General features: G+C 25.4%; 2 protein-coding genes across 3 annotated transcripts in view; one reads left to right on the forward strand and one right to left on the reverse strand.

Moving 5' to 3' along the window:
• Nucleotides 1–23,797, forward strand: part of LOC129606069 (leucine-rich repeat-containing G-protein coupled receptor 5) — a 60,991-nt gene that overhangs the window by 23,660 nt on the left and 13,534 nt on the right. For both annotated transcript variants that reach the window (XM_055516154.1, XM_055516155.1), the window contains exons 3-8: nt 16,823–16,894; nt 19,940–20,083; nt 21,415–21,558; nt 22,021–22,092; nt 22,179–22,250; nt 23,693–23,761. In XM_055516154.1, the coding sequence (XP_055372129.1) occupies nt 16,823–16,894; nt 19,940–20,083; nt 21,415–21,558; nt 22,021–22,092; nt 22,179–22,250; nt 23,693–23,761 (573 nt within the window). The remainder of the gene's footprint in view (nt 1–16,822; nt 16,895–19,939; nt 20,084–21,414; nt 21,559–22,020; nt 22,093–22,178; nt 22,251–23,692; nt 23,762–23,797) is intronic.
• Nucleotides 13,705–14,538, reverse strand: LOC129606131 (inositol monophosphatase 1-like). Its single transcript, XM_055516249.1, has one exon. The coding sequence runs from the start codon at nt 14,536–14,538 to the stop codon at nt 13,705–13,707; it is 834 nt and encodes a 277-aa protein (XP_055372224.1).

Genomic DNA, 23,797 nt, shown 5'->3' on the forward strand with positions numbered 1-23,797 from the left:
TTATTCTTATTTCACTTTGATAAAAAGGAATGCAAATTTACGTATTTAAAGCTATTGTTGTGTGGTGGAAAATTTAAAGAACTCTGTCAGTCGTAGCCACGTAATGCAAAAATGGTTAAATCTATTTTTTGTTCCTTTCGGTTTTGCTAAACTTCGTATTCAAAATTGGACCGAACCAAAGACATGTAATTATATTATATACAACTCGAAAAATCTCCTTACCTGGAAGCCATATCAGGTTTTTTGAACATCGCCATAACTTTTTTTTACTCTTCATATCCATAACTCGAACTGTTTTAACATTCTCGTGCGACTGCGAGTTATGAGGTCCCACTGTATTTTAATACATATACTTATAGGTCATTGAATTCGTTACCAAAAATTTTTAGTTTTATTAAAGCAAACAGTGAATTGACTGTGTTAAGATTATTGAATTATAATTAAGGGTAAAAGTCAATTTATTGTCGTAGATGACACTCACATCTTGGGACGCTACTAGTCTATTATAAGATACTTCCTAATGAAATAATTAGCCACGAATAAAGGATTTGCGAGTTAACTGTAACCAGACCGAAAAAGAAAAGAAGTTATCCCGCAATTCAGCGAAATTCTCAGGGCATCAGACTACTTTAAAGATTTTCAGATCATTAGCATAATTATATCAGAATTTGATTTCAACTGATGATAGAAACAATTCCGTTTATCTCTATAATAAACAACAAAAGACCTAAACCATGAGGTTCTAAAAAATCTAAAGGAGCGTAGTATCAGTACAGACGGCTCAACAAGAATGATTTCATTCAATTAACCAAATTTGCAGGAACACCAAACCTTTTCAATTGCCTTAACCTTTCTGATCGATCTGAACAATGATCGCAAATAGAATCAAAAATCATAAGTTCATATAATTTGGGAATGAAAGATAACTTAGCAAATTGCCGGTGATTGGTAATTTTGAAGCGCCTGTGCAAGTCCATTAAAAAACTGCGGAAAGTTATTACACGATGATTCATAAAGTAAATAATATAGATATCGACCCGCAAAGAATTGAGAACAATTTTTAAGTACTTTGCACCCATAAAATTTTACGAATACCAGTGTTTTTATTTAAGTTATCGAAATGAAATGTGCTATTTTATAAAGCACTGGTTTAAACGGTGGTTATTTTTTTGTCTTCTATTAGTTTTGCCTGTGAAAAATCCTTTTTTTGCCCAAATATATCCTTTTCTTATCCCATTTCAATATTATTTTAATAAATGAGAGAAAATTTGAATCCTTTTATTTTCTTTTTTAATGTAAATAATGCTTTAAATTTACGTTAATATATAAGTGTCAAATATACACAAACATGAATCTTTATATTATATATGTGTAATATTAAGAATGAAAAATAAAATAAATTATACTGTTTTAGCTTTACATTTAAACGAGGTATAAAACGTATTACCGTGTACATAATGTACATTATATAGATATGTAATAGCAAATAAAAAACACAATCATGTAATGATGTAAGAGATATTTTAATATTCTACAAAATATTGTACATTAGAATTTTGCTCCCTTTATGACAGTATGATAGTATAATGCAAGAATGTGAAATTTTTCTATGATACTACGAGTACAAATTTCATTTTTATGTCGAGATCTTGTTATTAATAAATAAAGAGAGGCCACATAAGTATGTATATTGTAGAGGTGCGAGTTTGTGGAATGGTTACTTGAATGTGTTGTGACGTATAAAAATAAATAGATAAACATTTTATAGAAAAATGTTGGCAAAACACAAAGAGGAAGAAAAAGAAATTACTAACAATTATTATGAACATAAATAATAGGTTAACGCTATTACAAAAGTATATACATGTATATATATACACGTTAATGTGTTTTGTGAACATGGCATTCATACAATATATTTTTTTATGTACTGAGAATCAAGAAAACAATTGAATCACATAATATGTATAATATGTTTTTGTAATGCGTGTGCACTCTTTTTCGATGAAATCAAAAGCTTTGTATGGGAATTGAGTTTTTTCTTTTTGATTTAAACATTAAACTTATGGACATATAGATAATTGTCCATATTAAATATTCATGTGCGTACACATATATACGTATGAATCGACTATTCACAAATTGTATGGTATTATAAGATTTTGCAAAATTTGATAGATTTTGTAATTTATAACGTATACAATAATGTTGTGAATAAGTACTTATAAATACAAAGAAAAAAATCTTGTTTATATGCAGACGAAATATTTTTATGTACTTCAAGATTTCACCAATTTATTCATGTCAATAATACAAATATGTATTTAGTGCTACTAAAAATGTAAATCTGATGTTACTCTAATAATGTAGCATTATAGAGTTTCTACGACGTAAGTATTGGAAGAATCGACAGATATCTGCAGAACCATTTTAGACCTATATATATACTTACTAGATAATTTATTAGATTTCGTCATACTTATCTCATAATTCACACCAAATATAAACTGAATTAAAAAATAAACACAGAATTGCATACGTATAGAATATAATATGAAAGATTTGTACTTAAGCACTTAAATATTTTCACGTTAGATCTATTATAAATCTTCCAATACATCCGCTTTAACATACCTCTGACTTTCAACTAAATATTAAAGTAATTAAGAACTGAAAAATTTTCTTTACTTCTTTAAATTTTGTTTTATCTCAGAATTATAGCCACGTTTAATAACATATCCAAAAAAAATTTTCAAATACATATTTAACGCAAAGGTAGAAACGAAAAATGTTAATTCTATTCAAAGTGAATCTCTTGATTCTTTTCCAATTCAATATTAAACTAATAATTACGCATGATTATGAAAAAAATAAAGATTCATTTAATTATGAATTTTAAAAAAAAATTAAGGTTATGAATTCCATTTGTGAAGAATTCATGCATTTAATATATGATTTTCAAGGCAATGTGCACATAATGTTAAATACATGTAAGTATGCTTGTAACTTTACTATATATTGTTATTCTTCATATGTGACCCAGTTCGTTGTACTTATTATTTTTTGCTATATGTACTAATTATTATTCAAAATAGGTTTCAATTATTAATATTAAACGATAAAAATGTCTATATATTTATTTTTTTTATTTATATGTAGATACATGTTTTTATATTCTTCTCGTAGGCAAGTGGCGCCTATACCAGTTCATAATATTCTCCCACAATTTTAAAATTTTTTCGTTTTTAAATGTTTAGAGTAAAGTTTTGCAATTTTGTTATTAAATAGAGCAACTTATTCTTCTGTTTCTTTAAAAAAAATCACTCTCCCTGCAATTCAGTTTCAAAAATTTTTAGTTCTAAAAGCATAATATTCTGCTTGGATTCCGATTTGTTTCACCTGAGAAATTAATAATTAATGATTCTTATATAAAAACAATTTAAGATGCTAAAAATTAATGAACTATTTAATTTCAAATTTGTTTTGCTTTTATGTGCATTGCATGGAGCATCGAAGATAGAAAAGAGATTCTCACTTATTCTTATGCATCGCGCATAATATAGCATTTTTTTAATGTAATAATATTAGTCAACAAAAACCAATAAATTGTTTAAATTTTTGCTTCTTAAGAAATAATTTAGAAAAGCATTATAGACTTATGAAGAACCAAAGGTAGAGGAAAATCTAAACATTAAATTTATTTTTTTTTTTTTGACTTTACAAATCTCTGTTAAAATTTAGTGTTAAAGAGTGCAATAAAACAGAAAAGAAAAAATTGGAAATGATAAGAACAGTAAACAGGAGGCAAAAGTAATAAAAATATATTTTCATTCTTCAGTGAAGAAAATTCACTGAAAATTTCTCCTTTTAAAATCACATAAATAAAAAATTCATTTTTTTTTTTATTTATTCGATGAATGGAAATCCTTTCAAAACCCATAAATCTTTGCAATCTAATTTTTTCTATATTCTTGTAGAATGAAGTGATTTTATGAGATTTCTTTTTTTTCGTAGTTTTCTCAAAGGTTCTTGCGATTTAGTTATATTGTAGATCTTCTCAACGGAAAATTTTAAGAAAAGACAACTGCATTATATAAAAAAAAAAAGCATTTTACACATCTTTTCTGTACGTGTTGTAACTATGCGCTAGTTATAAAAATAAAATTACATTTTGGAATTATCATTTCACATGTGTAGCTAGCTGCACGTATTAAAATTCTCACTGATTTAGAATTTTCTTTTAGCGTAATAATGTTGCCAAATAAAAAAATAACTAATATGCGGCAATTCATATTTACACTTAATAATAAGATGTTTAACTTTTTAAAAATGTGGATGTGTACCATTTTGAATCAATTTAAGAATTTCTCTAAGTACATAAAAACAATCACTATAACTTCTTAGCAATCATATTTTTTGCTTGTTTTATTACCACATTGTCTCCTGTTGAAAAGGCTTTGGAAATTTCTACATTTTTCATTGACTTTTTTGCAAATGGTTTTTGCTTATCAGGGATAATCTTCTTTAGAGGACAAATAATTATTGCCTCATATAAATAATAATATGATAAAAATAAATAATCATTCATCTTATGTCTCATAAAGCTTGCTCTGGTACTTTAAAGTTTCTGTAGTTTACCGTAGTTCACCCCCGGTGCTTAGATATTCCTGTAAGTACGAGTACTATAGGTTACATTTTTTTTTTAACTCTGTTTGTCTAATCCTGTCAAAAACCAATAAATAAAATACAACAGTATTTAAAGAACCAACTTCTCAGAGAGATCCCAAATTAATAAATTAAATACTTACTTTGATTTATTTAAGTACATTGGTAAGTACTTTTTTTCATGGAACTATAAAATAGATGAATGATGTGAAAAATTAGAAGAATAATTAAAAATATATTCTCCTCAAACCGGACTCGAACTATTGATTTACAGTGCTCTAGGTAGACGCTTTTCACTTACCTGTTGAATGGTACGAAATAAATTTATCAAAACAACATGTTAAACGACTACTATTTCACATAAAAGAGCATATTTCAAGACGCCCGTTTCTCTCAGAAAAAACATAAATAACTATTATGTTTTCATGAAAATGCGCTTAGTGGGTTCACTCCCAACTTTTCTACACATTTTGCGGATTTTCACACATTTTTTATAATTTTCTGAAAGAAAAATCAATAAAATGAAAAGTATATGTAAATAAGCTTTATAAAAATTAAACCTCACGTTGTAAAAAGATTTTCAATTAAAATTCACTGTTGTGTCATCATGTTGCTCTTTAGTTCTATATCAACTTCAATATTTTACTGACTTTACTATTTGTACATATTACACAATTCAATCTTGTAGTGCATTTAAAATATTCGAAGTGGTAATAGCATTCTGTCACAGAGCAAAAGTCAAGAAAAAAAAGAAGAAAAACAATGAAAAGCAGAAAGCAATCAAGCAAAATTTTAAATTTTCACTACAGGGATTGCGATGCGCTTTGACTGTGTTTTCTTTCTTATATGACTAAACTTATTTACATAATGGGCTACCAAAAAAAAAACATCTAAAAAAAAAGAGAAATATTTTAATTCGAAAAGTCTGACAGAGAATAAAAGAGAAAAAATAAAATTATTTCTTGTAAATAAAAAGATATCGGCCATAAAATCAGAAAAATATTTAAAACTCACTGAATGCAAGCAAATATAGAAAAAAAAATAAAAAAGAAAGAGAAAAACCAGTTACTTTATTTGGTAACTAGAATTTACTTTAACTTTTTGACTTGTTTGTGTTTTTATTGTTCAATTTTTATCCTCTTTTTTTTTGCCATTAGATTTATACGATGAAGAAGTCATCGCATAAGTATTTGAAATCAAAAATTCAATCTTATTGTAAATCGGTTTTTCCAAAATAATTTCGGGATTAAAAATAAAAAAAAATATAAAATTGTACTTCAAATTTCATAATTTATTCAAACAATTAACAAATGATACTCAATTCAATTTTCGAAAACTATTTAATTACATTAACGTAAGTATTTTATTAGATTGCTTGTAAAATATCAACCTTACTATTTTATTTTTTATAAGTTTTCCATAATGAAATTGATGAATTTTTGATGTTTAAATTAGAAATTGAAAGTTTGTTTCTTAGTACTACAATTATTACGGATTTTTGAGAGAAAACAATTAATGTGGTGGTGTTCTTTTTGTAACCAGTGTAACTTATTGAAAAATCAAGTCACTACCCAAGATGTCAGCAGTTTTGATTTTTACTGAATAGAAGTATCCGCCTTTTTCAAGCCAACTGTCTTTATTCGAATAAGTTCATTAAATGTTATGTTACTTTGAAATTGAGGTATCAATGGAGCAAATATTGTATTCTCGAGAAATTTTCATTAATAAACCAAATTTAATTTTAAATTTTTAAAACCCTTTTCGAAAACTTTTTTGTCACCTAAGATCTACGATCACCTAGAATCATATTTCAAAAAAACAACACCGAGAACGTTTCTAAGCCGAATTCTATATGAATATAAAATAAGGAAAATAACTTTCTAAAACGCCAGTAAGAAATTAATATTTGTGTAATTCGTATTTTGACTTTTCACTTGTTTTGAAATTCTTGTTAACAAACTTTAAGATTCTGGTTAGGTACTCGCAGCTACTTTACACAATTACATCTAGCGTGTATATTATTTATGAACTATATTACTTATGTAAATTTCGAAATAAGAAAGAAACATTTTTCTGTTACTTAAATAAATGAAAAATTAAAGGCAATCGGTCTTTATTATTATTTTTTCGTCGAAAATATTAACTAAAGTTTATCGTAAGTTATTTTTGTTAGCTACTTATACGTATTTAACGTATAAGTGCAATAAAAATAAAATATATTTTTATCTTCTTGACTTTTCTACCAAGCGCACACACACTTGAAATAAAATTATGCTTTATAATAATTTTTCATTTTATATTTTCTAAGTAGAAGTCAAGAAAATAACAAGATAAATTCACCAGACAAGTTATTTTCATTATATGAGCACAATAACTTTTGAATTTCTATGTGAATTTAAATCGAAGTTATAAGAAACATTAAATTGTACGTAATTTTTGTTGAAAGCACAAAAACAATAAAAAAAATTTATAAAATGCAACTATTTAATATCAATGCGATAGCATATACGAGAACCAACCAATATGCAACGAATTTGCCGCGGATTTTGAATAAAAATTGGTTTCTATATTTGGATTTACTATATTATATATATATATATATATATATATATATATATATGCTTGGATATATTAACTATTTCAACTTACTCATTGCATAATATTCAATTCAACGGATGAGCAATTTCATGGTTGTTGATTTGGCATTGTTTTTGTTTTTTATTTTATTTGTTATTTTGATGAGTTCTGGAAAAATTTTCACATTCTCAAGAATGACTACTTGTAACTATATCTATATGAAAATTTCAAATCCAATCTATATTAAAATTTTTTATTTTAATGATGAAAAATGATAATACATTCCATAGGAGATTCGATAGGAGATAGGAATACTCCCAAGCCAAAAATTTTTTTTTTAGATAATGAAGCCAAGCGGGATCTAGTAGTATTCCTGTCAATATTTAATAAGAGGCAAATTAAAAGCGAGCTTTTTTTAGCACTTTCTCAAAAAACTTTTGAAAAAAGTGCTTATTAGTTTCATTCTGTCCGTTCGACATCCTTGAAGATAGAAAGCTGGAATTTTATATGTACATAGGTCTTTACTACAAACTTTTTTCTGTACAACAAAATTTTTATCCACCCAAAACCCTAAAAACGCCATTTTTTAACTATTTATTGCAAGTAAACCATAAGCATTTTTCAAATTTCGCAAACGCAGAAAGGCAGTGGCTTGCTTCTCCTATCGCGGCATACTATAGGTAATACTATAGGTATCGTCTCTTGAAATTTGTAAAATTTGCATTTTTTACGCATTAAATTTCCGAAACCTCAAGCTTTTTCAAATTTCCATAAACGCAAAAAAAATAACGGTAAATTCCATGCATTTAAAAAAATATAATTATTTTTCTTAACTCACGCAATTAACCCTTAAAGTCAAGCATTATGTGAACCCCAATTTAAAATAATTTTTGCTTTATTTCAAAGACTGCATAAATCACTCATCCTAAATATAATATGCAATCGTTTCGTTTATGAATGAAAATAATTTTGTGTGGGAGTGTGGGAGGTGTACATAGACTGTATTTAAAAGCAGTATTTTCACTTGTTGATGAGAAAAGTGCTACAATACAAACCATTGGTCTGACTCGACTTTATTACTGATACTTTTTAGAAAACGTATGGTATCTCGTTATAAGACTCTACATTGAATTTAAAAAAAAATTTATGAGAGTTTATTTATAGGTGGTTCTATTATTTTCCCAGTTCTCACCTCATTCAACCAATAGTAAAGATAATCATAAATTGCACAAGCTTTAAAGTAAAACTTTTCTTAGTGCGTTTACAACAGTCAATGAAAGATTTTGGATAGGACGTTCACTTTGAAAGACCTAAATTTTAAATTTTGCCAATATTTCAATGCCAGCTCAGTTATATGAAGAAATTTTAAATTTGAAACTAAAAAAACTACAAGTATTATAGAAATAGGTAACATAGAAATCATCTTTTATATAACAAAGCTAGTGTAACAAAGCATGAAGACAAAGCCTTTACAATAGCATATTTACTGTGTAAAGAGTATGCAATTCAGTTCAAATTCTCTCTAATAGAATAATATTGTATAAATGTACACGATTACTGAAATAATTCTCAGATTCCTAAAGATTCTAAAAGTTGAAATAAAGAATTAGTAAGCCCCGATCTTCCTTGAAAAATAAAGATTTATTACTTACTTACTGTTTTTGCTAATTTTACAAAAAGAAGTTATTAAATACGTCTCCAGAGAGCGTTACTTTAAATTTACTAAATAAAAGAGTAAAAATTTTATATCAGATCAGATTTTTTATATAATGAAAAATATATAGAAATTTTTTTACAAAAAAAATTATGTCCTATTAAACTGTGCGTGTAAGTAATCCACTTTCTGGAATAGCTTTAAAATTTTGAAGAATCGAGATCAAAATGCAAATTTAGTACTTCAAAATTGTTAGAATCTACTTAATTGATTTACTTAAAAATTTTAAGCACATAAATATTTTTCAAGGTTTATTATTTTTGTGGTGCTTATATTCAATACACTCAAAGAGGATAAAATTGCATGCCACTATTTTCAAAAAAAAAAAAACAAAGAATTCAACAAAAATAAACACCTTAGACATGTTACGAGTAAAAAATAAATAAATTTTCTGGAGCGCCTATAAATTTTGCTTCATGTAACAATTTTGTTAGTGCTGCTGTCACAATTTTTTTGAAAATTTCCGCTCCAAAAATTTTGATTACAAAATTAGAATAATTACCTATCATTATTTCATTAATTCCCATAAACAGGTGGACACGTTTAAAAGCAATTTATTTTTTTTTGTTGTATACTATTTTTTCTTGCTATATGTGAAGTTATGAAAACCTACCAACAAAAAAAAAGTTGTATTTGTCTAAGCTGAAAGATTCGCTTTTTTTTGCTTCTATTTTAGTAAAAAAGTTAAATAACATTTTCGGTTCAATAATAATCGAGGGGTCTATTTTTGGAAAACATGAACAACAATAAAAAATGAATGCTCGGTAAATTAAAGAGGCACGTAACAAGGACATGATTTTTTTTCTGCTTTTTAAAAACTTTTGTTTTAATAAAACTATATACAAAGTCATGAAGAAAAAAATCAATCAATACAATCACGTCACATGTAAGTCTATAACAGAAAAAAATAGTATTTGCGCCACGTAACCATTATTTTAAAGTTTTAAACCTAATGTAACTGTAACTTATGTTGATAGGAAATAGTACTAAAATATTCCATTTATTTTTATACTAGAATAATGTAAAGTTAAAATAAAAATGATTTTTAGAATGCAAGTCACATATTTTCGATGTATTCACATGATTCAAGAACTTTATGCGTTATCAAATAGATTAATCGTTCTTGATATTTTTATAATTTTAGTATGAAATTCGTGTACATACTCTGATATACGAAAGTCACCATAACACTCTGATTTTACAGTTTAATAGTCTAAAAGGAAGATTAAATCGCGAAAATATATTTTAATTCCCCGTAAGTTTTATAAGTACACACAATTAGATTGCAATTTATATTCGCAAATAATTGCAATTTTTGATTATGGAGTTGATTCCTTTCGAAATGAGCTTAAATTTCATAAATCTCACCCGAACTCTAAAATATATTTAATTTTTTTATACTTAGTTAGTTTTGAATATTCTGTAAGAAAATCAATTATTATGTGGATTTAATAAATTAATATGCTGTAAACATAAGTGTAGTGTTGAAATCAGATTGTTATATTTATGCCTTGCATAACATTTTTTTTATTATATTACGAGTATAGGCTGCAATTGTATATGATGAATAAATTTCTGAGAGTTGAGCGGTTTTTGAACAATATTGAACTTTTATTTAATAATTTTTTTTCTTCAAATTTGCGAAATTGCCTACGTGACTGAAACTTTTTTCATACATTTAATTTTGTTAATTTCAATTGCTATTTATAAAATGCCAGAAAATTTTATTGTTATGTATTTTGTATTCATACATTCAACACAATTCTTGATAAAATAATATTATAATTCCATTTTATATTTTGAATGCAAACATAATTAATTTTGTATCAGAATGACTACATTATAATTTAGTTGCTCGGTGATAATTGTCATTTAACATTAAAATTAATGTAATGTAAATATTAGAAGGAATAGAATAAAAACTTTCAATAGACCTTAATAACTGCATGTTTTCTTCAATAGTACCTACACCATCTCGAAATCGATAACAAAAGTTATAAGCGATGAATACCATACATAATACTTAAAATATTTCAAGTTCATTAATAAAATTGTCTATAAGTACTATTTGAAATGAAGAGTCGTGCTTACGTTGGACACTTAATTTAAGTAATTTATTTTTTCATAGTTAAATTTTATTTAAAAAAAAACACTGTAATAAATTTTTATTACATGTTATTAATTTGTGTTTTTCTTGTAATAATAAATGGGTCAAAATTGTAATAAAAAAATTAATTTAATTTTAAATATCAAATTATTGGTGTCCATTACAAGAATTTTGAACACGCAATCAAGAGCACAGTAAACAATAAATTAACATTATTACACTCGCGTATATTTAAAGTAATTTCCATTGAATTTGTGACATTTATGCGTTTACTTTGTAAGCATTTCCATGTTTATTAACGTTGTACATATTTGTAGTTGCAGGCATTTCCTATGTTTTATTTTTATTATTCTAACAATTGTACTAAATTTAAAAATTATTTTCATAGTCAGTACTTAACTTTTGACTTTTAATAGTCATAGTCATAACTTTTTTTATAGTCAGAAGTTGTAATTTACTTATTAATTGTTTACGGTATTTTAATATATTCTCTAACGTTGTAGTCAAATTTTAAGTTCGACTTGTCGATTTTTACTTCCACCCATTTATAGTGAGATCTGCAAAAATACAAGAAAAAAATTTTTTGCTGTTTCTCTATTTCTCTAGTTTCAAAACGTTTTGCTGCTTAATCTTTTTGTGTAAATTTGGCCAAAGAGCTTTTAAATTATAAAGTAGAAGTACCACTTATAAGTAAATAAAGAGATGATGAAAATTTAGTAACTGAAAATGCTTACGGGTTTCTTGACAATAAATAATCAACTTATCAATCATCTTATTAAACAGATCTGTACGCTTAGACCACGAGCGTACCGTTCTCCATTTTCTGGAGAAGAAAATTTTGGAAAACTAAACTGAATAATAAATAGTTGGAAGTCGCAACAAATCTAATTCTTAGGCTGCAGTACATTGTAATTAAAAATTTCTTTCAAAGCGCTACAGTTTAAAATGATGCAAATCCACTGCTTTTCAGATTACGTTATTAAAATGTTAAGTTTCCATCCAAAAAAATATTAGAAAGACAGGAAATTAGGAACAAGCTCAACCATTAAACTAACGATTAATATTTTTTAACTAATTACATTGAACACAATGAACAACTCCAAACATTTAGGACGCTTATTAATGTACCAAGAAATTTAAAATTTCTTTTGGAATTCAGCCCTGTTCTACCGTACTAATTTGACAACATCAAAAATATTGTTGTTTAATGCGGCGAAGACTTTTCCACTTGACTTTTTTATGAAAATATTTTAATAAGACACCACTGGCTATTCATCATAATTGACTTATAAGTGATTAGTAAACACATGCGGTAAACAACATTATTCATTCAGTTTTGGTCAATCAAATTCATATTGTTTTAATAAAAATATTTATAATTTAATTACTCTCAAATTGATATTTTGCATACATAATAGCTACCCTTGTTATTTTAGTCGGCACCCAAGGTTTAATTATGTTTTATTTTCTTTATTTTAATTTTAAAAAAAATATTTCATTGACATTTTGTATGACTAAAATTGACGTGATAATTTTTTATAATAACTTTTATTAAAAATGAAAATTAATATGCATCTACCATTATACTTCTCCATTTTTTACTGTTTTTTATTTTACTACCTGTTAATTATTTAGTTTGACAAAGTTAACTTTATAATTAACTGCATTTAAGTACATTTGCAAGTACTTATATATTTTTAATTATTACTGTAAATAATATAATTCGCGTTTGTGGTTTTTAATTAATTATTCAAAATTGTGTTAGAATAAATTTATAAAGTTATTATGAATTCAATTTTAATATTAGACGAAACTATTCAGGTTCAAGTTCAAGTAATTCAATTAATTGCCTTAACTGTTCATAATATTTTAATTATTTCATAATTTTAACAGAGAACAAATTACATAGAAGTTTTATTATTGTCGGCATCTTATTTTTTTTCTCAAAATAAATATTTTGTCCTGAAGAAGGCTTTTCTATATAAAAGAATTTTGAGCTTATCCATGGAATATACACGGTCTTTGAAGTTTATCGTTCAACTCAAAAATAAAATGATTTTGAACAAAATTTCATGACATGTTTCTAATATTTAGATACTGAGTAAATTTTTAAAAAATTGCCTTTTACTCTAGAATTTCTATAATACCGTTTCAAGAAATTCGAAAGAACCGTATGCAGAGTAATCTTTTTATGACACTCACATAACTTCTTTATATTTCACGATACTTAATTCAATGCTAAATTTTTATTGTAGATACTCAAATAATATGTTCAAAAATATAATTTTCTATTAACAAAATATTTTATTATTTATTGATGCCACAATGTCTACCGATTAACGTTTATTTAAGCGTATACTCAAAAAATACTTTTGGAAATCGTCAAATTTGTATTACATATGTATGTAATAAAAGATTTTATAAAAGGTTAAGTAAGAATTTTTAATACAATTTGCGGTTGCAATTTAATACTTACTAGAATTTTTATTCCAACAAATTTGATTAGAAAATGCGTATAAGAAATACTTTTGAACATTATTTTTATTGTATTTTGATACTCGTATTGTAACACCAAAAAGTTATGTTCGACAAAAATGCGTCTTGAAAGCTTTATTACTTAATTTTATAAGAAAGTTAAAAATTAATCATCTCTTGGTAATGGTGAATATTGTGTCAAATGTTTTGCAATTTCATTTGCTAATTCTGGTGTTGCTGCTGCTAAAACTCTTCTTGACATAAGATCTAAATCACCACCATTTGTATCTATAACAATACCGCCAGCTTCACGTATTAATAGATCGGCAGCAGCAATATCCCAAATATGTGTTCCCATTTCATAATTAGCATCAGCAACACCCATTGCAACCATAGCCATATTTAATGCACCAGCACCTAAACAACGTATACCATGTACAATTTTTGATAATTTTAAAAAATTCTCATTGACAATATTCAATTTTTGTTCATCTTTTGATGTACCGAAACCGCTTGTAATTAATGCTTTCTTTATATCTTTTTCACCACTAACATAAATTCTTTGACCATTATAAAATGATCCGTGACCACGTCTTGTTATAAATTTTTGATTCAATACTGGATTATAAATTATACCGATTTCAGTAATTTTATTAACCATTAACGCAATTGATATACATGAATGTGGAAAACCATGTACAAAATTCATTGTACCATCTACTGGATCAATTATCCATGTTGGTGCATCAGTTAATGGTGATTTGATACCAACACCAAACTCTTCTTCACCAATAAATTTATGATTTGGAAATTTTTCACTTAATTTTGTTTTAAAAAGATTTTCAACTTCTTCATCTGTAACCGTCAATAAATCACTATCACCAGTTTTTGATACAAATGTTTTTCGTTCACTATTACGTGAAGCAATAATTTGTCCAGCGTCTTCAATTAATTTTAAAGCTGCTTCATAGCAGTCATTTAATTCTTTTTCAGTTGTCATGTTACACAAGTTACAATACATCTATGCTGTTTACAATTAATTGTACATGGTATTTATATACAGTAATTTCCAACTAATTCTTTGCGGTTTACACTAAATTTTTATCTTCGAAAACCAAGAATTGTTTTAATATAGGCCTAGCTAGAAGACTAAACCTTCTATTTTAGTGTTTTCTATATTTTTAAATAGAAAGATTAGTTTGTTAAAAATATTTAGTATTTTGTTTGATGGTATTTATATTTTTATGGTTTATTTTAAATTAGGTTCATTTTGGTTCAATGTAATGTTTTGCCACTTGGGATTTGAAATAAGTTCATTCATTCACAATATTAAATACTTATCTTTTTCTTTATATGTATATCTATGTATGCTTAGAATTAATATAAATTTTGAAATTAGAACATTATATTTTACTACAGATAACGGCATAGCTATTTTGTTCATTTTCATATCAATTCGACGTCAACAAAAAAAAACAACAACTCAGAAACGTGATTTAGTTCATATTTCAATAAAAGTTATTAACCTCTTTAACCAACCAAACGAACTGATAAGTCGAAATAAATTAAAATTAATAAAATTTTGATAACAATTTATTCTCGTAATTAACGATGACGAACTTTGTTTATTAGAAAGTGTTATACTGTTGACATACGAGTAGCTACCATACCTAAAGCATAATATTACTACTAGAGCTACCATAGACTAAAGCATAATATGCACAAACAATCATTATTAATATAACGACTTATGACGCATAAAATTGGAAATTATTACTTTTAATCAATATAAAAGAGAATGTATTTTAAAATTTGGTTCGGGTCATAAATTATAATACCGTTTCGATTTGCATAGATACTAAAAGGTGGTAAAATACATTATCAGGTTTATTTGAACGTAAAGGTTTGTTAATACAATAAATAATTTCGATAAATTTAAATTACACCAAATCGTCCAGATGGATTTTATTGCGAAATTATTCTGCAGCTATCTATCTTAAAAATACAATATAACGAATTTACAATGAGTACTGCACAACATTATTTATTAAATTAATGAAATTTTAAATAATGTATGGGCTGTATAATTTTATACATAAGAATTGGAACGTTTTCTTCCTCTTCCTCACCCTTAGAAAGAGCGTAGGCCTAGTGCATGATATCATGAATTGTCATTGAGTTCCATTGAATCATGGAGTTTTAACTAGGTAGCTGACTAGCTTGCCGTAGCTTTTTCTTTTCGTATTAAAATTTAAGGTTATTAATATTTATTGCTTTTCTTAGTTATTAATTTCGAATATTAGTAATATATGTAAATTACTTGTATACTATATGTATAACTTAATAAACAAAAAATTATAATATTGAATTTAACTCTAATAGTGACCTGACCGGGGTTTGGACCTGAGACTTTTCGGTTAAAACACAGGTGCCATAATCACTGCATCAATGACCAAATAAAAATTGGAACTTATTTGTTTAATATTAGAAAAATTCATCTGAGCTTACTCTCATTTTAATTCAAACCCTAATTTAGTATTCTTCACTTTTTTCTACTCAAAATAATTTTTCAAGCTATTTTAAACGAAATATTAATATTTTTATTCACTATTTTGAAATAACAACCGTATGTAAGATTTTTAATACGAAGAATAAAAGGCAAGGAATGAATTACACTCATAATAAAAAATAAAATTCTGTTTCACTTTCACATACAATGCCGTAAAAGAAAATAAAAATGATAACCACTAACCTCTATTAAAAAGCAAAGTGATTTTTTATTCATAAATTTTAAGGGTTTAGAAAATGTAAATGAAAAATAAATTTTAAACATTACGACATAATGTTTGTAGCAATGATGATGATAGCAATATTCTTGGGTTCCGTCTGTACCTTAAATGATTTTTATTTTTAAAAAAAATTTTCCTTTTCTTAACTATTTTTATTGCTTTGAGCATAGAAGTAAAATTACCTTTTAACGTCTTTTTGTCCGCCCTATAATATAAAATTAGACATTCATACCCTCCGTTTCTACGATATCGTAAGTCGAAAAAAGCATTTTACAGGATAAGCGTTTTGAAGACTTTCTCTTAATTACATTTCAAAACATAATTACATTTTATATCATTTTTCATAATTACAATTTCAAATTAAACCTTTATTGTTTTTGCTATATTTAAATTTATTATTTCTATACATACATGCACATTAATTTTAATATTTAAGTACGAACTTACATGAAACTAAATAAATGAAAAAGTTAAAATTTTTTCTTTTTTTTTTAGGGATTTTGGAAGTAATAATATCTCAAAACTGCCAGCTGAAGCATTTAAATCGGTGCCAAATCTAGAAGAATTGTAAGTATATTTTTAGTTGTTATACCATATAAACTTAATACTCGTATCAACTGAAATCCTTAATTAAAAACTGAATTAATTTGTGAGCCTTCAACATTTTTGATTTAGTTCAGTAAATCAAATTTTAAATTTTCAGAAAGATTCTGTTTAAATAATAAAAAAATATTTTTGTTCATCAGTATTAGTGATCATATTTCAATTAAACATAATTTTCCGTTAAACATAATTTTTACTTCCGGTCTCCACCTCTAAAAGTTTTAGCCCGCTTTAAAAACCCATGACTATTGTAACGAAACCATAAGCACTCTTGAAATTTTACAAAAGAAAAAAAATAGTGGCTAGTTTCTTCTACCGCGGTACAGTTTAGTCAATGTTTACAAAAACAAAATATCCGTTAAAATTTACCGTTATCTAAAATTCGTTTTTCTTCTAGACCTCAGGTTGTAGAAGTCTAAATTTTTAACAGTTTTTGGATCCTAGTCAATAGTTTTTTTCTATAGAAGAAATTTTTTTTCACCTACACTGCCTCTCAAAATATCGCCCCTATAAATTTGCAAAATATGAATTTTTGGCACTTTATATTCGAGAAGTTGCAGGCTCTTTAAAATTTCCAAAAAATACAATTATTTTTCTTAACTAACACAATTAACCCTTAAAGTCCAGAATTATCTCTTTCAATCTTTTAAGTCTCTTTCAATTTTTTTTTCGTTTTATTCAAAGATGCTTATCCAAAAAGTATGCAATCTTTCAAAAATTTCTGTTTATTATTTCAAAGATTGCATACTTTTATATCTTTTATTAAATAGATTTTTATAATGAAGCACTCAGGTTGTTTCTAAAAGCAATACCTTCATTTGTTGGAGGTAAAGTGCTACATTACAAACCATTAGTTCCAACCAACTTTATTTAAATCCATTGAAGTTTTGTCTTCTTGAAAAACAAAATATCACTTGTAATAGTTCTATTATTTTATTAATATTAGTGCAATAGTGATATATTAATTGGATGCCATTCATAATTTAAAACTTTAATAAAAAATTTTTAAATTCATACACAAAAATATAATAGCTGCAATCATATAGAAGAAGGAAATGAATAAAATTAACATTTACATCAAAAATATTTTCAACTCATTTTCCTTTATACGAAAAACTTATATGGAAAACAATACTTAATTTTTAAAACTGAAGCTGCAATCATGTCATAATTGAACAACAACACATTAACCTAAATAAATTGAAATGGTTAATCAACGAGCATAAAAGTAACCCATTTGCAAACAAAATGTGGTAAAAAAAGGGAAATACAGATATTCTATTTCTTATAGTAAGCAATAACATTATGGTTAAAAGTTAAGAGTTGCAATATTCTTAATTTATCTTCGTTTTGCGTTGCGCTCACAACATGATTCGTTAATAAAAAAATTCTCGCTGCTGTTACGTAAAGTTTTAAAGGATAGCATTGATGAAAACTGAAAAAGTAGTTGAAAGCAAGAAAATTAGAGTGACAATTATGGAACCGCGACAAGAGGAAATGCACAACACATATACAAGTGTAAAGAAAAAAATCTTCACTTTTATGTCGCCAAAAAGATATTTTCCTTTTCCACAAGTAAAATGTAATTTTTTTTTATTTTTTGTTTTGTTGAATATGATGCTTTCTGAAGGATATTGTCCCGGAAAAATAAATTCCGCATAATAAGTAAAATAACATATATAGAGATAAAAAATAACAAACTAGTAAAATGTTAACATTCTTGATGTTCATATTTTCGTATCTTAAGTAAAAAATGTCATTCTTTTATGAGATTCTTATTGTCGTATTTTGAAATTTGTCTTTTAAACTTGTTAGAATTTTTCCTTTCTTCTTTCACAAATTGCATAATACTTAAGTACATACACACTTACATGTATTTTTTTGTGTACAAATGTGTAAAAATAAAAACAAATTAAGAAAATTCTGTTTTAATTGCTTGAATTTCTTGGAGAAAACTTTTCTGACTGAATTATATTTTGTTGTGTTGTTGTTTGTCATTATTTCGTACATCGTTTCTTGAACAAATAAACATTGCCCTATTTTCTACTCAAGACGGAAATATTTTGAAGTTTCTTCGTAATAAAATAAAAACAAGAAAAAAATCGGAGAAAATAATTAATCCGTGAATCTAGCGCATTAAAAAGGAGTAAAACTTTTGGAATTTATAAACAATGGAATTGGTTTTTCATTTGATTCTTTTAATTTTTGAAAATATATAGAAAAATTTGTGTCACTTGTATGTTGAAATCAAAATGTTTTTTCCGGTATTTAAAATATACTTTTACATACATACATTCTTTTCAATTTTACGTATACATTTATAAAAAATTCTTTATAATGTTAATTTTATGTATTCAATAATTTTTTTTATAATTACTCGTTAATAAAATTATTGGAATGTAAACAACTCCTAAACCTGAAGGAAAACAGCTCCATCAGGAGATCTTATCCGTACTGGCTCATCTGTAGAAAAATCAGTTGTATTTTTAAATTTGTTTTGTAAACCCCTCCTTGTTCTTTTGCTTAAATTTTTCCTCTAATCGTATTCCCATATATTAATAATATTGATATGGATAAAACGAATAATATGAATTTTAACAGATTAAATAGGGATAAAAGAAATAGAAGAATTGAATTTCAAAACAAAAATTTCATTTTTTGTCGAGGTAGTCCATACCATAATAAGGCTTTGAAAAAATAGTTTGATAAGATAAGTTTAATAAGATTCTCGTTCAAATTTCCTTGAAATAGCTGCCAGCTACAAAACGAAATATAATTTAGCAATGTATTCAATCTATAGAGGCTGGCGTATTCAAATATAGCAACAACAAATTTCTTAGTTACTACTAAGATTTTTTTTTTTGTGAAATACACTACAAAAAAATAAAATTTGTTTTTGGTTTTTATTTTATTTTAAGATTGTTTATTTTTATTTGTATAACTTTTCACTCAATATTGCTTATACAAAACTTTAATGATTTTACATTTTTTTTTAAAAACATTTTTCAGATCCTTAGCGGACAATATCCTTAAAGTAATAGATGATGATGCATTTTTAGGTTTACATAGATTAAAACGTTTATCTTTACAAAATTGTGGCCTTACTGTCTTACCAGGAGATTCATTTAAAGGAATTCCAAATTTAGCATCGTTGTGAGTATTACAAAAATAAAAGAAAAAAAACTGAAAAAAGATCAGGATTTAGAAGTCTTGTAACTTTTTAAAATTTATTAAAAATTTCTGAAAATTTTTTATTTAAAATTTAAGTGAATTAAGGCTTTAATTTCAAAATTTTAATCACATTTGTTAAAAAATTTTTTGGGTTTAGTAAATTGCAAAATTTTTTTGTATTGGAAAAATTAAAATATTTTCTATATGGAATGTTAATTTTCATTAATGCACTCTTATAAGTAATAATTAAAAAATGAACAATATAAAAATGATTTTTACAAATTTTCGAATTTGAATTAATTTTTGCTGTGGCTTTGCTAAAACTGATTATTTCTAAACAATAATCAGTTGTCAGTATAAAACTAAACTGGTTCTGTTTCATCAGAATATATTCAGAATTATACATATATACGAAATATCAGAAAATTTTGACAAGTTGAATTATTTCTACGAAGTACTAAAAAATTTGGAATTGGTTTTCAAATACAAAATAACCAGCGATTTCTGCATTCTTACGCGATTCATAACCAAATATATTCAAATAAAAAGAAAAATGTGTGGAGTACTTATTTACCGCACCTATCACATTCTTATTGGAAATATTGATTGTTTTGGGCCCTATTACTGGCACAAATTTATCTATCTCTGTGGAGTCTTAAAAAAATTTGAAAAAATGTGTTTTTACTACAAAAAGGCGTTATTCAATCCACAACTAAAAAGAAATTATATTGTGTAAAGGCAGTTTTGTTTAATTTTTTGAGCTACATCGAATGATGTAGTTAGATTGTTCCTAAATGTATTATTTTGAGCAACTAAAATGTGTTTTTCGAAATAAAAGACGTTTGTTTTTTTTTGTCGAACCCCGCTGCTACAGAACATTCTTCAAAGCGTCGCCGAATTTTTTACATATTGTTTACAAAGCAAGTATAAACCTTTACAAATCGCGACATCTATCAAGTCGTAGCGAAAATTAATTCAAAATTTGTTCAAATATTTTCTATAAATAGTTTTTTATTTTTACCTAGTAAAAATATTCTTTTGTATTTTTTCTTCTTTTTCTTTCATTCATAATTTTCTTTAAAAAAAAATTTATTAAACATTTTTTTTCTCATATTTTTTTGTCATTTTCAAATTTTCTATTTAAATTTTTTTGAAATTTATGTTTGTTAAATACACTGAAAATAAAAATCACAAATTTAAAAATTATTTATTTCTTTTATAAAAATGCACAATTTCTCAATTATTAACAAAAACTTTAAAAAACAAACAAAAAAAAACTCTTTAAAAACTTGTGAATTACTAAAAAATCAAAGGCTGCTTACTGGCAACGCTTTAGCTAGTATGGATAGTGATAGTCTTAAATATCTTCAAAATTTAAGGACACTTCGTCTTGAGGGAAATCTTTTCAACAGGATACCAACTGCAGCTTTAAATGGAATTAAAACACTTGAAGCACTGTGAGCACTTCTAGTAAAAATTAAAAAAAAAAAAAATTATTTTAAAATCACCTTTTTCTATTTAATTTCTATTAAAAGTATAAAATGTTTGTATATATATGCATTGTAATATTGTATGTATGTATGTTTGTGTTGTCCGTTTTGTTTTCTATTTTATTTTCCTTTTTTATTTTTAAAATGTCAATAATTTTTAGTCATACAAAAATTTTATTTCCTTAAAATGAAAATATTGACAGCAGCGATTTAATTTAAAAAAAAAAAAATTGTTAAAAGTATTTTTTTAATTAAATTCGATTGACATTTTTATTTAATTGGCTTTGCTTTGAATTTTGGCTCTATTTCTAAATTTTTGTAAAAAGTTAATCTTTTAAAAGCAAAATTTTTTTACTTAATCAGTATGAAAGAATTTTTTAATAATTATTTTTTATGTTTTAAAATTAATATAATTTTTGTTTTTTGTAGAAATCTTGGCAGTAATTTATTGACAATAATTTCGGAAAATGATTTTCCACAAATGAATAAGTTGGTTGTATTGTAAGTAAATAATTCGTAAAAATTTAATTTTAAAAAAAAATTTTAACAAAAACAAAAAATTGTTTTTCTTTTATCAAATGTTTCAGATTACTTAGACGTAATCAAATTCATACAATTGCACCTGAGGTATTTTCAAATTTTCCAGCATTAAAAATTTTGTAAGCATTGAATTAAGTATAATATAACAAATATTTTAAATATTATTATCACTTTTCTGGTAAAGTTCCAAATTATGCCCTACATTGTCTAAATAAAAGTTGAATTGTTTGTAGTTACGTTTTTTATTGTTTTTAAATGAACTGCCAATTTTTTTTCAATATCATTTAAATATATTAAAATTTCGGGTGTACTTCTTATCTTCAAAAACAGAGTTATTAAATTTTATAATTACATATATTCAAATAAGGCCTTGGAAAATCGAGACTTTAAATAGAGGAAATTCTTATTAATGCCCTTATATTTGTTTCATTTTTAAACCAAATTGACCAATCTTCAATAACTGAAATAAATTGTACTTATTAAAATTGCATTTTCCAGATCGATTACGAATAATTGTTTTTAAATTCCAGAACATTCAGAAATTAAATAATAAGAATAGTTCTTATATTTTCACATCTTAAATATAAAAATACTCTAATTTAAAATGAAAATATTTGTAAAATAATTCACAATGTCATAATAAAAGCTTATTGCTAATTTGTTCATTTGAATTGTTTACGTAGATTAAAAGACTGAAAGTGTTATTATACTAGTTACTACGGTTAGTAAGTAGTATAATGACACTTGAATTTAGTTTGCATTTAGTTTTTACATCAATTTATTTGCGTTACATAATTTAGTTTCATTTTTAAGCATTGGAAAAATAACTCATTTGACAACGTTGTAACAAGACTATAAGTCGACATTATACAAATATTCCAAAATTTTTATGGAAATTACATTAGATTTCAAGAACAGCTATTTCCCAAGAAATAGTTATATCTAATACAATATATCAATATGTATACAGGATGATTCAGTAAATAGTACAATATTATATATACATTGTTACGAATATTTGTATTTTTTCTAAAAATTAGTTTTTTTTTCAGAAACTACTTTCCAGCTGTAATGACCACATTATCGCGGATCTCAGTTGCAAGAAGTGTAAATTCAAGTTGAATATCGCGCTAGATTCTAGTTATGCCACAATATTTCAACTAGTTGTAATCGATAAATTTCTAGTACCCAAGGCTAGTTTTTTCTAGTACAATGAACTAGTTTTTTAAAGTTGTTTTGACTAGAATAAACATCTACGGCAATGGTTATTCTAGTAAAAAATTCTCCTAGTAATAATACCTAAACTATCTAGTAAAGCTAACTGGGATATGACTAGACGCTCTTGTAAATAAATTTTATTAGAATCTACTAGTACTCGTACCTCAATCTAGTTATGACTACCCGTTTCTGGTCGATTTTAGTTTAGAGAGTACATATTTTTTTACTTATATTAAAAAAACCCTAATATATATATGCACATATATACATATAAATAAATTGTTATTTACAAAATATTTTTAATATTTTAATATTTCTTTTCTTCTATTTAATTTAATTGTAGAGAACTAAATGATAATTTGTTAAATGCATTGCCATTAGGATTAAATAAACTTACGCATTTACAAGAACTGTAAGTATTCAAAGTTTTTTTTCCAAATTTCCATAT

This window comes from Condylostylus longicornis, unplaced genomic scaffold (assembly GCF_029603195.1).
Source record: "Condylostylus longicornis isolate FDR11 unplaced genomic scaffold, ASM2960319v2 ptg000017l, whole genome shotgun sequence".
Taxonomy (NCBI): domain Eukaryota; kingdom Metazoa; phylum Arthropoda; class Insecta; order Diptera; family Dolichopodidae; genus Condylostylus; species Condylostylus longicornis.